Below are 12739 nucleotides of genomic sequence, written 5' to 3'. Positions count from 1 at the left end.
TAATGTACTGGCAGTCTCTGTGCCATTGTGTTTCTTGCCAGTCTTCTTAGTGTTGTATGCTCTCACTTTAATTCCAGGGCTGTTGTCAGAGGCATTAAAATCATGGATAAGGAAATGCTCATAGTGCACTGAATCCTTTGCAAGGAAGTTAATGTACTTATTTTGCTGGATGTCTTGGCCCATTGATAAGCAGAGAAAGTTCACTGAACCTCATACTCCTGTTGCTTGCCACCTTCTGTGTTATGTTCATAAGATAAATATTGTTGTCTCTCCATACTGTTGAAGTGTTAAGAGCCAATAAGCCGATATGATCATGATATCATTCAGTCCAGGTGGACTGAAGAAGCAGAGAGTAATCAGTTATTTTTGACCCATCCGTTAATATTTTACTCATTATCCTTGGTCGGACTTTCTACCAGTAAGGTTTCTGCATCAGTCATTACCATTAGTTCTTATAAATAGCCAGTTGTGGAATGTTTAGCTGTCTACATGCTTTCTGCATAGACATGTGGGTTACTTAGACACCTCACTTGCAAATGCTCAACTGTTTCTTCAGTCACTGCCAGCCCATTTACTGGGGCATTCAGGCATCCGGTGGTTTTCAACTGTGAATGCCTTGCCAAATGGAGTTGGCACCAAGTACATCTTTCTGAAGCCTTGTTCTAAAGTGGCATTTCACCATTGTAAAAGCCAATGCAACTGAAGTTCAAACAAAACATTAGCCTTCTCTGTTGCCATTATTATCATTAACCACTTTGTTCTGGTAAAAACTGGTGGAAACTGCTGTAAAAAAAAAAACTTATTTAGGTTTGTAGTATGATTACAAATTTCTAAACTATTATGTCAATGAATATAAAACTGATTCAGTCCTTTACAGCATTTATTCTTGTCATTTTTACCACAGTTCTTCTGAATAGAGTTCATTCATTAAAAACTTGGTTTTTGCTATAATTCTTGTGCTATTTTAACCTCTGGTGCATCACTAGGTATTGAGTAAGAGCCTCATGACGTACGTGTGGTGTTCATGTTGGTCTCAATTAAAGAATAGTCTTGCTTAAATTTAATGTAGCATTAACATTTCACTGGCAGTGTAAATGACTTTTACACACTCCCCATTTGGCGCAGGCATAATGTGTTCCCTGGCATTATGATTTCTTAATTCTTATAGCCCCATATCCCCTAGTTAAGAACTGCTTCCTTGATATCGGGAAGATGTATGTACAGAATTATTTCCTTTTTTTTTATAGTTTCATCTCTTTCTTTCATACTACTCCAATAAGGATACAAACAATGGAATAACCAAGATGGAATAATGACTAACAGACAGGCACAACAAAAAGACTGCCATACATTTGAGCTTCTGGCCAAAAGGTCTTCTTCTAAAGTAGAAAACACACACACACACACACACACACACACACACGAGACCACTATTTTGGCCCTAGTGGCCATAGACTGGTTGTGGTTGTGGTTGTGTGTGTGTGTGTGTGTGTGTGTGTGTGTGTGTGTGTGTGTGTGTGTGTGTGTGTGTGTGTGTGCGCGTGTGTGCGTGTGTGCATGCGTGCGTGCGCGCGCGCGCGTTTTGTTTTGCACTTGTGTGAATGTGTGTGTTTTCTGCTGTAGAAAAGGCCTTTTGGCCGAAGTCTCTAATGTGTAGCAATCTTGTTGTTGTGTCTGCCTGTGAATCAACTTCTCATGTATATGGTGAGCAGGAATTTATCTTTTTCACAATATTGCCTGTAAGGATGCAATTATTCAAGAACAAAATTTAAGTTGTGATTGACAAATAAAAGTTGTAATATTACCAACAGAAGGGAGCAGTAGTACTGTTTACATCCAAAGCTTTCTTGCCTAGGAAATTATATTATACACACTATATAACTTGCCATTGATTTGGGAGTGGAAGAATCAGTGAATTTCAGATGCTTTTGGACCAGGGTGGATTATTTCTGCCTGTTGCCAACCTTAGCTAGGAAAAGATACGCTGTATTGTTGCATTCTAGTGGGTATTGTGAATGTAAAATTGTTTCCAGTATATTGTTTCCCCTTCAGTGAGGAGGCAGGGCTTGTTTCCATCACAGCCCTCCTCCATCTATAGCATGTGCCTGATGGTGAACATGTGTTTAAACATTCAACATTTGCAGCAAAAAATGCAAGGTTACATTGTGCATATACAAGGATAATTTCAAAAGTGCTGCACACAGTGCATGCATGACCATCACGGTGACGTGATCAAGTTGAAGTTGATGTCAGTTCTGAGCAAGACTTTAGGCATGATGGTAATATACATGTTTGCTGGTTTGTGTGGCTGTGTAGTGAATAAATAAGTTTTAAAATGGTAGCTGAAACAAAGTCAAGTTGGATTACATGTAGTAACTAGCACTCCTAAAACAAAATCAAATCCCTACTCGGAAAGTAGATAGTTTATAATGATTCTTGCAACAATTCATTCAGGTTGGCTAGGCTGTGTGGCTCCTGCTCCTGACATTTGATGCTTTGTTTCAGGTGGTTCTAGCAGTAATAGCAAAAGCTAGTCCATCAGCACTCAGATTTGTTTTATCAACTTGTCTCTTCCATTGTGTAAAGTCCTCCTGAGAAGTTTGCTGAGGTTTATAGGGAAGACAGTGCCAAGTATTACCTCAATACTGACTGAAATACACTCACTTGACTTCATATTTCCAGACCTCCACCGTTAGTCTTTCTTTGACCATTGTAAAGGGGAAAATTTGTAAGCAAGAGCCAGCAAGGACCTGTTGTGTGAATCTTTTCTCCAAATATCTTTGTCATGTAATTCTTTTTGGAGTATGCAATTGGAAATGGGTCAGACAGAACCAGTGTTGGTGTTTCACAGCAATTTCTCATAGAAATGGAATTTTTATCCTCTTGTTTGCATTCAAGGTCTGTCATGGTCAAGGTACAGCCACAACTGGACATGAATTTCATGCAGATTGCAATATTTTACCACAAATACTGTATGTGACAATACACCATGAAAGATGTCTTTAATCCACATTATAACCTTAGGATCACCCAGTACACTAGTTTTCCCTCTCCATACTGGTACCACACATTCCTCCTTGTTTCATCACGATCAGCATGAAAAAATACTATTGGCTTCAATGTACCAAATGATTACCTTTTGTCCAGTGAATTTACGTGCTTGGAGACTTGGGTGAAAGCTATTCGATAGGTGTAAGATTATTATGGTGTTTGTGTTTTAAGTGAGTGTATTCATTTAACACTTTCACTGCTGTGGGCATGTATAAACATCTTGTTACACCATTCCCTGGATTTTGTGGTCATGTATACTCCTGCTGCTTGGATTTTCCTTCAGTGCTGTGAACATCTGAATGCTTCCTCATGCCAACTTCTCATTGCTGTGTACGAGTTATTTCCATACCCACCAAATAAAAAGGTTTTGACTATTGATAATACAAAATATACGCCTCATTGCATGCTACCATTTGTAGAAAACCTCATTTCAATATCTTGAATCATTTATAAGATATGACCATTGTTATGACCATATGATTTGCGATTCCCCAGGACATAAACGGGCACATGGTGTGCAACCATCCTTCGCATATAAAACCCAATACCGCGAGAACAAAATGAGGTAGCCTTCTGCTTTCAGTTTTAAATAAAATTTTGTTATCTTATCTACATTTCATTCACTACAATGTACAAGCTAAAATCAACCATACACAAATTTTATGCAATGTGTTTTTACCTCTGCTAAATTTTTAAAATTTTGGACAGTGTTTTACTTAATTTGATGCAACACAGTAACTGTGGATTATAATGAAAAACAATTCAGTCCTTTATCAGGTGAAGATATCTGACTGTAAGATATGCAAAAATAAAATTTTTTCACCTAATTGTTTTCTCAAAATGGATGATAAGTATTTCATAGCAGCTGGAAAGTCTGTGTGAACGAAACTGAGCGCATCACACCCAACCATCTGTTGGACATAAAACCCAATATCTCGAAAATCAAATGAGATACTGTTCTGCCCTCAATTTTGAGTAAAATTCCGATACCTTATTTACATTTCATTCACTGCAATGTACGAGCTAAAATCAAACCTAAAAGTTTATGCAATGAGTTTTTACCTCTGCAAACTGTTTAAAATATTGTGCAGTGTTTTACTTAATTTGGTGCAGTGCAGTAAGTATGATTAAAAACAAAAAGAAATTCATTTCTTTATCAGGTGAAGATATCAAACTGTAAGATGTGTAAAAATAGTCTTTTCACGTAATAGTATTCAAGAAATTGGATAATAAATATTTCATATCACCCAAAATGCCATCTGTCAGCACAGGCATCAGGATTTGATGAGCAGTTCAGCTATAACAAAAGTCACACAGCATGTAATACAAAGCGCACATATGTAGAAGCAAAAGGATTAATAAACATTGGGACTGCCACTGAACATAATGTTTGCTAACATTGAATTGCTATGACAGTTAAATTGTTAAACATTTATTGTTCAAAGATGTCTGCAGTATGCCTCCCCCCATGCGGGTCCGGGAGTTAGAATAGGCCCAAGGTGTTCCTGCCTGTTGCAAGAGGCGACTAAAAGGAGTTTCATACTTTTTGGCCCTATGATTACAGGTACCACCTATGGTTTGACCTGCCACTTTCAAAATTCTACAGAAGTGCGGGCCATATGGTGAAGGATGCCTTACGTGGTGCATGAGTGCCCTTAGATTCGATCTCCTGAATCTCTTGTCATGGCTTTGCATCTCCACCTGCGATTCAACTATTTGGGCGAGGACACTTTCTGGGGTATGTCATCTTCTTCCATTGTCTCCTGTCCTCTTCCACCCCCATGACAATATTGGATTTCTCTGTACCCAATATCCAGCATGGTAGCCAGTCCTTTGTAATGGAGCCATTATGTACCCATTTGGTGTTAGCCCCCTGACAACACAGGGATTGCACTGTTGATGCCTGAGCTGTAAACTCCCCACGTATGCCAAGGAATAGATGCCCGTCTTCATGGGGCTTCAGGACTCCCAGCAACGGCTGTCATGCCAGTTGGTCTTTGCTGTGGCTGGGTGCCGCCCGCGGGGAGAGCCTCTGATTAGAGTGGGTGGCATCAGTCCGGATAACCCACAATGAAGCAGACTATGTCATCTGTTGCTGGTAACCATATGGCACCAGCAGTCTCTAAGAAGGGCAAGATAGAATACAATGCCAACAAGTATAACCCTAAATCGTTTCCCTCCCTTGCTACACCATGGGAGGAACGTAGAGCTACAGAACAGAGAGAGCCATATTTGCCTTGGTTTTTAGTCTGTAGGAGAACCGATGGGGACTCTTTTCTACCTACGAAGCCTCAATTTTTCATTGAACACCTTGAGGATAAGTTTGGAGAAGTGACAGCACTGTCCAACATGGGAAACAGCTTAGTCTTGATTCAGACAGCATTCCCAGCCCAATCCCAAGCATTACTCGCCTGTGACAAGCTGGGATTATTTTCCCTCGTGACCTCTTGCAGTCTGACAACAAGGTACACGCCAATTTAGAATGGCAGGGTGTTCATTTCATACAGTGCATTTACAGGGGGCCCAAAGACAACAGGGTTGCTATCGGTGCCTTAATCTTGGCCTTTGAGGGTGATTCATTGCCTGCAAAGATCAAGGTGATGGTTTACCACTGTGGCATTAAACCATACGTCCCTCCCCCCTATGTGGGGTTTCAAGTGTAGGAAATACGGGTATGTCTTCCTGCTGCACTTCCAGTGCCACATGTTGAGACTGCGGACGTCCACTGCACCCAGATAACCCATGTGTGTCCCCTCCCACTTGCATCAGCTGTGGAGAGTACCACTCCCCCTGCTCATCAGACTGCCCAGTACTCCAAAAGGAGTGGAAAATCATGGAGTACAAGACCCTGGACCAGTTGACTTACAAAGAGGCTAAACGTAAATTCGAAAGATTACACTCCATTCGGTTGATCTCAACAGATGCTTCAGCTACATCACCATCACCGTCCCAAGTGCCAGTGGTTCCTCACTCTGTGCCACAAACAGTGGGCCCTCCAGGCTATCAGAATACATCCACCCCCTTGGTAGTAGGGGGCGAATCTTCCTCCGTTGCTGCCAAAGCACCTACTTCGGGAGCAAGCCCCCCCCCCCCCCCCTCCCCCAAATGCAGGGGACATTGGTCACCTTTCCCCTGACTGAGAAGCAACAGCCTCCTCGGGCTCCTTTCAGCATGTGGAAGGGGCCCTCTCTCCCAAGGTCTGCACTAATGCCACGGCAGACACTCACCAGTGGCTCAAGGAGCCAAAAGCTGCTGGATGAAGAGCTTCACGGTTTTCCTCCATGTCTGAAGCTGCTTTGGAGAAATCTTCCCAGCAAGCTCCTAAAGAGAAGCGAGAGAGCAAGCAAACTAAGAAGTAGTCTGCGAAGAAACGGGACACTCTGGTGGCCCAACAGCATCACTCCCTATCAGTTCTGCATCTGAGGATGCAGTGGAGATCTTAGCATCCTCTGCAGACCTGGATCTCACTGATGCCTCATCCACCATAGAAATGGCCCCAAATACTCAGTCGGAGGCAGCAGGTGACCCTGCGGCATTACCTGCCTTCTTGTGCGCTTCATGCCTTCCCATTTTCCACCATCTGTCTGAGCTACGGCATCAGTTAAACTTTACATCTGCTTTCTGCATTGCCTTCCAGGAAACCTGGTTCCCAGCAATGCGGACCCGTGCCCTCCATGGCTATAAGGGATATTACAGGAACTGAAGCAAATATAATAGAGTGTCAGTTGGAGTTTGTGTCTATATCCTGAACTCGGTATGCAGTGAACCTGTGCCCCCTTCAAACCTCTCTTGAATCTGTGGCTGTCAGGATAAGGACGACACAGGAAATAACTGTCTGCAACATATATCTTCCTCCAGATGGTGCAGTACCCCTGAATGCATTGGCTGCACTGATTCATCAACTCCCTAAACCTTTCCTACTTTTGGGAAATTTTGACGCTCATAACCCCTTGTGGGGTGGCACAGTTCTTACTGGCCAAGGCAGAGATGTCGAAAATTTGCTGTCACAACTCGACCTCTGCCTCTTAAATACTGGGCCGGCCGGAGTGGCCGAGAGGTTCTAGGCGCTATGGTCTGGAACCGCGCGACTGCTGCGGTCGCAGGTTCGAATCCTGCTTTGGGCTTGGATGTGTGTAATGTCCTTAGGTTACTTAAGTTTAAGTAGTTCTAAGTTCTAGCGGACTGATTACCACAGCAGTTAAGTCCCATAGTGCTTGGAGCCATTTGAGCCATTCTTAAATACTGGGGCCGCGACACATTTCAGTGTGGCACATGGCACGTATTCGGCCATTGGTCTCTCAGTCTGCAGTTCTGGCCTTCTCCTAACTACCCATTAGAGAGAACATGATGACCTGTTTGATAGTGACCACTTTCCCATCTTCCTATCACGGTCCCAGTGTCAGGCCCACAGACACCTGACCAAATGGGCTTTAAACAAGGCGGACTGGGAAGCCTTCACCTCTGCTGTCACCATTGAATCTTCCCCACATGGTAACATCGATGTGGTGGTTGAGCAGGTAACTACAACGATCATTTCTGTGGTGGAAAACACGATCCCTCGTTCTTTTGGGTGCCCCCGGTGAAGACAGACCCTTGGCGGTCGCTGGAAATCGCTGAGGCAACTAAGGAGCGTAGGCGAGCTCTACAACGGCATAAGCGGCATCCTTCCCTGGAGCACCTCATAGCCTTTAAACGGCTCTTTGCCCGCATTCACCAGCTTATCAAAAGGCGGAAACAGCAGTGTTGGGAGAGGTACGTGTCGACCGTTGGGTGCCATACGTCACCTTCCCAAGTCTGGGCAAAGATTAAACGAGTTTTTGGGTACCAAACCCCAACAGGTGTCCCTGGCATTAACATCAATGGTCAGATGATTAAACATCTCTCATCTGACTGCAAGTGACATCTCCTCGTCTTCTTCAACCAGATCTGGTGTGATGGCATATTTCCAATGCAGTGGCAGGAGAGCACCATCATTCCGGCGCTTAAACCCAGTAAAACCCCGCTTGATGTGGATAGTTATTGGCCTGTCAGCCTCACCAGCATTCTTTGTAAGCTGCTGGCATATATGGTGTGTTACCAGTTGGGCTGGGTTTTGGAGTCATGTGGCCTACTGGCTCCAGGTCAGGGCGGCTTCTACCAGGATCGCTCTACCACTGATAACCTTGTATCCCTCGAGTCTGCCATCCGAACAGCCTTTTGCAGATGCTAACACCTTGTTGCTGTCTTTTTCGATGTACGAAAAGCATATGACACGACCTGGCGACATCATATCCTTGTCCCATTATACGAGTGGGGTGTTTGGGGCCACTCCGAATTTTTATCCAAAATTTCCTGTCCAAGATAGTGCCTCCCATAGTTCGCCCCATATCCAGGAGAATGGGATCCTGCAGGACTCCGTATTGAGTGTATCTATATTTTTAGTGGCCATTAGTGATCTAGCAGCAGCTGTAGTGCCGTCTGTCTCTCCGTCTCTGATGCAGATGACTTCTGCATTTCGTACTGCTCCACCAGTACAGGTGTTGCTGAGCGGCACCTACGGGGAGCCATCCAAAAGCTGCAGTCGTGGGCTCTAGTCCACGGTTTCCAGTTTTCAGCTGCAAAGCTGTGTGTTGTGCACTTCTGTCTGTGTTGTACTGTTCATCCGGAACCAGAACTTTACCGTAGTAACGATCCACTCACTGTAGTGGAGACATACTGATTCTTGGGACTGGATTTAGATGCCCAATTGACTTGGCTTGCTCACCTTTGTCAGCTTAAGCGGAAGTGCTGGCAGCACCTCAATGCCCTCCGCTGCCTGAGCAACACCAACTGGAGTACAGATCGCTCTATGCTGCTGCAGCTCTACAGAGCCCTTGTTCAATCCCACCTTGTCTATGGGAGTCTGATTTATGGTTCGGCGGCACCCTCAGCGTTGCATTTAGTCAACCCAGTGCACCAATGTGGCATTTGCCTAGCAACAGGAACTTTTAGGACAAGTCTGGTGACCAGCATCCTGGTGGAGGTCGAAGTCCCTCCATTGCAGGTTAGGCGTGCGCAATTGCTCTCCAGTTACATTGCACGCGTTTGTAGTTCTCCTGCGCATCCGAATTACCATCTCCCTTTCCCTCCCACGGCAGTTCATCTCCCACATCGTCGGCCCAGGTCAGGACTTACAATTGCAGTTCGTGTGCGATCCCTTCTCTCCGAACTGGAGTCCTTGTCTTTACCACCTATTCTTGAGGTTCATTCACATACACCTCCATGGTGTACACCTAGGCCGCGACTTCGCCTGGACATTTCACATGGCCATAAGGACTCAGTTAACCCTGTGACTCTCCGCTGTCACTTCCTCTTGATTCTCGACATGTACCTGGCCCATGAAGTGGTTTACACCGATGGCTCGATGGCTGATGGTCACTTTAGCTTTGCCTAAGTTTATGGAGGGCATATAGAACAGCACTCCTTGCCAGATGGCTGCAGTGTTTTCATTGCAGAGCTGACGGCCATATCTCATGCTCTTGAGCACATCTGCTCGTGCCCAGGCGAGTCATTTCTGCTGTGTACTGACTCCTTGTGCAGCCTACAAGCTATCGACCAGTGCTACCCTTGTCATCCTTTGGTAGCTACCATCCAGAAGTCCATCTTCTGCTCTGGAATGGTCCAGTCGTTCAGTGGTATTAGTCTGGACCCCAGGTTATGTTGGAATCCCAGGCAACGAACTTGCCAGCAGGCTGGCCAAACAGGCTACGCAGAAAACACTTGTGGGGGTCGGCATCTCTGAAACTGACCTGAATTCAGTATTATGCCAGAAGGTTTTGCGGCTTTGGGAGACAGAATGGCATAACCTCAGTACGCACAAGAAGCTGTGTGCCATTAAAGGAAACTACAAATGTGGGGATGACCTCCATGTGCGCCTCTCACAGGGACTCTCTGGTTCTCTGTCGGCTCCGCATTGGCCATCCGTGTCTGATTCTTGGTTACCTCCTCCCTCGTGAGGACCTACCTCGGTGTCACTGTGGCTCACGAATGACGGTCATCTGTCTCTTGCTGGATGCCCACTTTTAGCTGCTCTGCGGCGTACTTTCAACCTTCTCAGCACCCTATCTTTGGTGTTGGACGACAATGCCTCAACAGCAGCTTCAATTTTACGTTTTATTCATGAGGGTGAATTTTATTATTTGCTCTAAGTTTTAGCACATGTCCTTTGTCCCTGTGTGTCCTCCACCCTGGTGCATTCAGGGTGGGGGTTTTAATGTGTTGCAGAGTAGCTGGCTTTTCCTTTTTATGCTCATGGTCGGCCAGCCATGTAAACTGTTTTCTTGTTTTAACCTCTTCTACATGTTTCTTGTGTCTTTGTGGTTTTCTTGTCCCCTTTTGTCCATTCAAGTGTTTCTTGCCATTCAGTGCTTCTTCCTTTCATTTTGTTTTTTGTTGTCTCATTGTCTTATTCTCACCCTTGTGGCATTATTTCCTTCAGAACACGGGACCAATGACCTCATAGTTTGGTCCTTCCCCCCCCATCTTTTAAACCAACCAGTATCCATTACCTTACATTACCTTACCTGAGCTGCTGCTGCTTCTTCTTATCAGGCCCAAACTCTTTGCCTTTACATATGTCTGCTTGTGTCTGTATACGTGCGGATGGATGTGTGTGTGTGTGTGTGTGTGTGTGTGTGTGTGTCGGCCGGAGTGGCCGAGCGGTTAAAGGCGCTACAGTCTGGAACCGCACGACCGCTACGGTCGCAGGTTCGAATCCTGCCTTTGGCATGGATGTGTGTGTTGTCCTTAGGTTAGTTAGGTTTAAGTAGTTCTAAGTTCTAGGGGACTTATGACCACAGCAGTTGAGTCCCATAGTGCTCAGAGCCATTTGAACCATATGTGTGTGTGTGTGTGTGTGTGTGTGTGTGTGTGTGTGTGTGTGTGTGTGTGTGAGCGTGCGAGTGTATACCTGTCCCTTTTTCCCCCCTAAGGTAAGCCTTTCCAATCCCGGGATTGGAATGACTCCTTACCCTCTCCCTTAAAACCCACATCCTTTCATCTTTCCCTCTCCTTCCCTCTTTCCTGATGAAGCATCCGTGGGTTGCGAAAGCTTGAATTTTGTGTGTGTTTGTGTTTGTTAGTGTCTCTATCAACATACCAACACTTTCGTTTGGTAAGTTACATCATATATATATATATATATATATATATATATATATATATAAAAAAAAGCAAAGATGAGGTGACTTACCGAACAAAAGCGCTGGCAGGTCGATAGACACACAAACAGGTCTATCGACCTGCCAGCGCTTTTGTTCGGTAAGTCACCTCATCTTTGTTTTTATATATAATTTTTCCCACGTGGAATGTTTCCTTCCATTATATATATATATATATATATATATATATATATATATATATATATATATATATAATGTGTGTCTATCGACCTGCCAGCGCTTTTGTTCGGTAAGTCACCTCATCTTTGTATATATATATATATATATATATATATATATATATATATGCGCATGTGTGTATGAGTATGAGGCGGGGAGGGGCTGGAGGGGGTGGGCACACACACACACACACGCACGCTTACACATCTGCATACGTTATATCATTTACAACTTTAATGTAAGTGAAAATAGTTCATTTTTATTTCCTTAACAGAGTGTACAGCTGATCATGATACGACACCACAGAAGAGGACATTGATTTTTGACAATCCTGAATTTCATAAACCTCTTCCTAAATGACTTGTAGATTAAAATGATTGAATTGTTCAAAAACATACACATTGTGTACAAACATGTAAAATATTTATTTTTATTGCAGTTTAAAATCAGTATTTGTCTGTGATGTAATTTATAAGAGATTTTTCTGCCGTGACTGTGTACGAGGAGATCATATGTGAAGTGTTCCAGTATTGTTGGTTGTATCACTTATTGAGAGTATGGTAGGTCTGTGTAACATTCAGTATGAAATGCAGAAATGTTTAAATTATGTTTTGTACATCTTATTTACTGTGATCCCTGTTGTAAATGTGAGTTTTTTATACCTATAACATATTCATATCAGGAATGGAACATAATTTCTAACACAAAGAGCATAAAACAATCTTTTCAGTGATTTGTTACTTTGTAGATAACAGCTGACTCTTTGTGTGTCTTTGTGGAACTGTTATTTTCATTATAATTGTCTTTGATTGACTGTGCTTGTATACAACACTAAAACTATTAAGTAGAAAACATGTATGTACATTTTAATGATGTAAACATTCAGATTCATTAATTTATTTGTCGTGTTCCACAGGTACCACTGAGAAAGTGAATGAACATTGAACAAATCAAGTCAATACACTGCAAGATATTTTTAATCACAAAAAATGTTGGATTGAGTTTCTTGGTTAGTTTATCTGTGTTGACTCAATTGTAGCCTGTTATCCAAAAGTTTTACACATTTTGAAGACACAAAAGATTCTGGAAGAATGCATTATAGGATGCCATCACCTTGTGCATTCGAAAGTAGCTACACTCAAAAGGCAAGAATTACAAATGAATGTCACTTCTGGCAATTAGCATACAAAATATTATCCAAATTTTTCTGGAAAAGGATTGGAAATACTCAAGAGAAACTCAGTTCAACTTAAAGTTGACGATTGTTATGGATTTGAACATAGACACAAAGAAAAATACAGAGAACTTTAATACACTTCTGGACTTGCTGC

The 12739-nt window shown here is 43.2% G+C and overlaps 1 protein-coding gene across 1 annotated transcript in view; it reads left to right on the top strand.

The window, feature by feature from the left end:
• LOC124606789 (DNA-directed RNA polymerase III subunit RPC1) overlaps positions 1-12015 on the top strand; it is a 230844-nt gene extending 218829 nt beyond the window's left edge. The window contains exon 26 of the mRNA XM_047138858.1: positions 11690-12015. Within this exon, the coding sequence (XP_046994814.1) occupies positions 11690-11768 (79 nt within the window). The 3' untranslated portion in view covers positions 11769-12015. The remainder of the gene's footprint in view (positions 1-11689) is intronic.
• Positions 12016-12739: the final 724 nt, after the last annotated feature.

This window comes from Schistocerca americana, chromosome 1 (genome assembly GCF_021461395.2).
Source record: "Schistocerca americana isolate TAMUIC-IGC-003095 chromosome 1, iqSchAmer2.1, whole genome shotgun sequence".
NCBI classification, from domain to species: Eukaryota; Metazoa; Arthropoda; class Insecta; order Orthoptera; family Acrididae; genus Schistocerca; species Schistocerca americana.
This window is presented reverse-complemented; position numbering and strand designations above follow the sequence as displayed.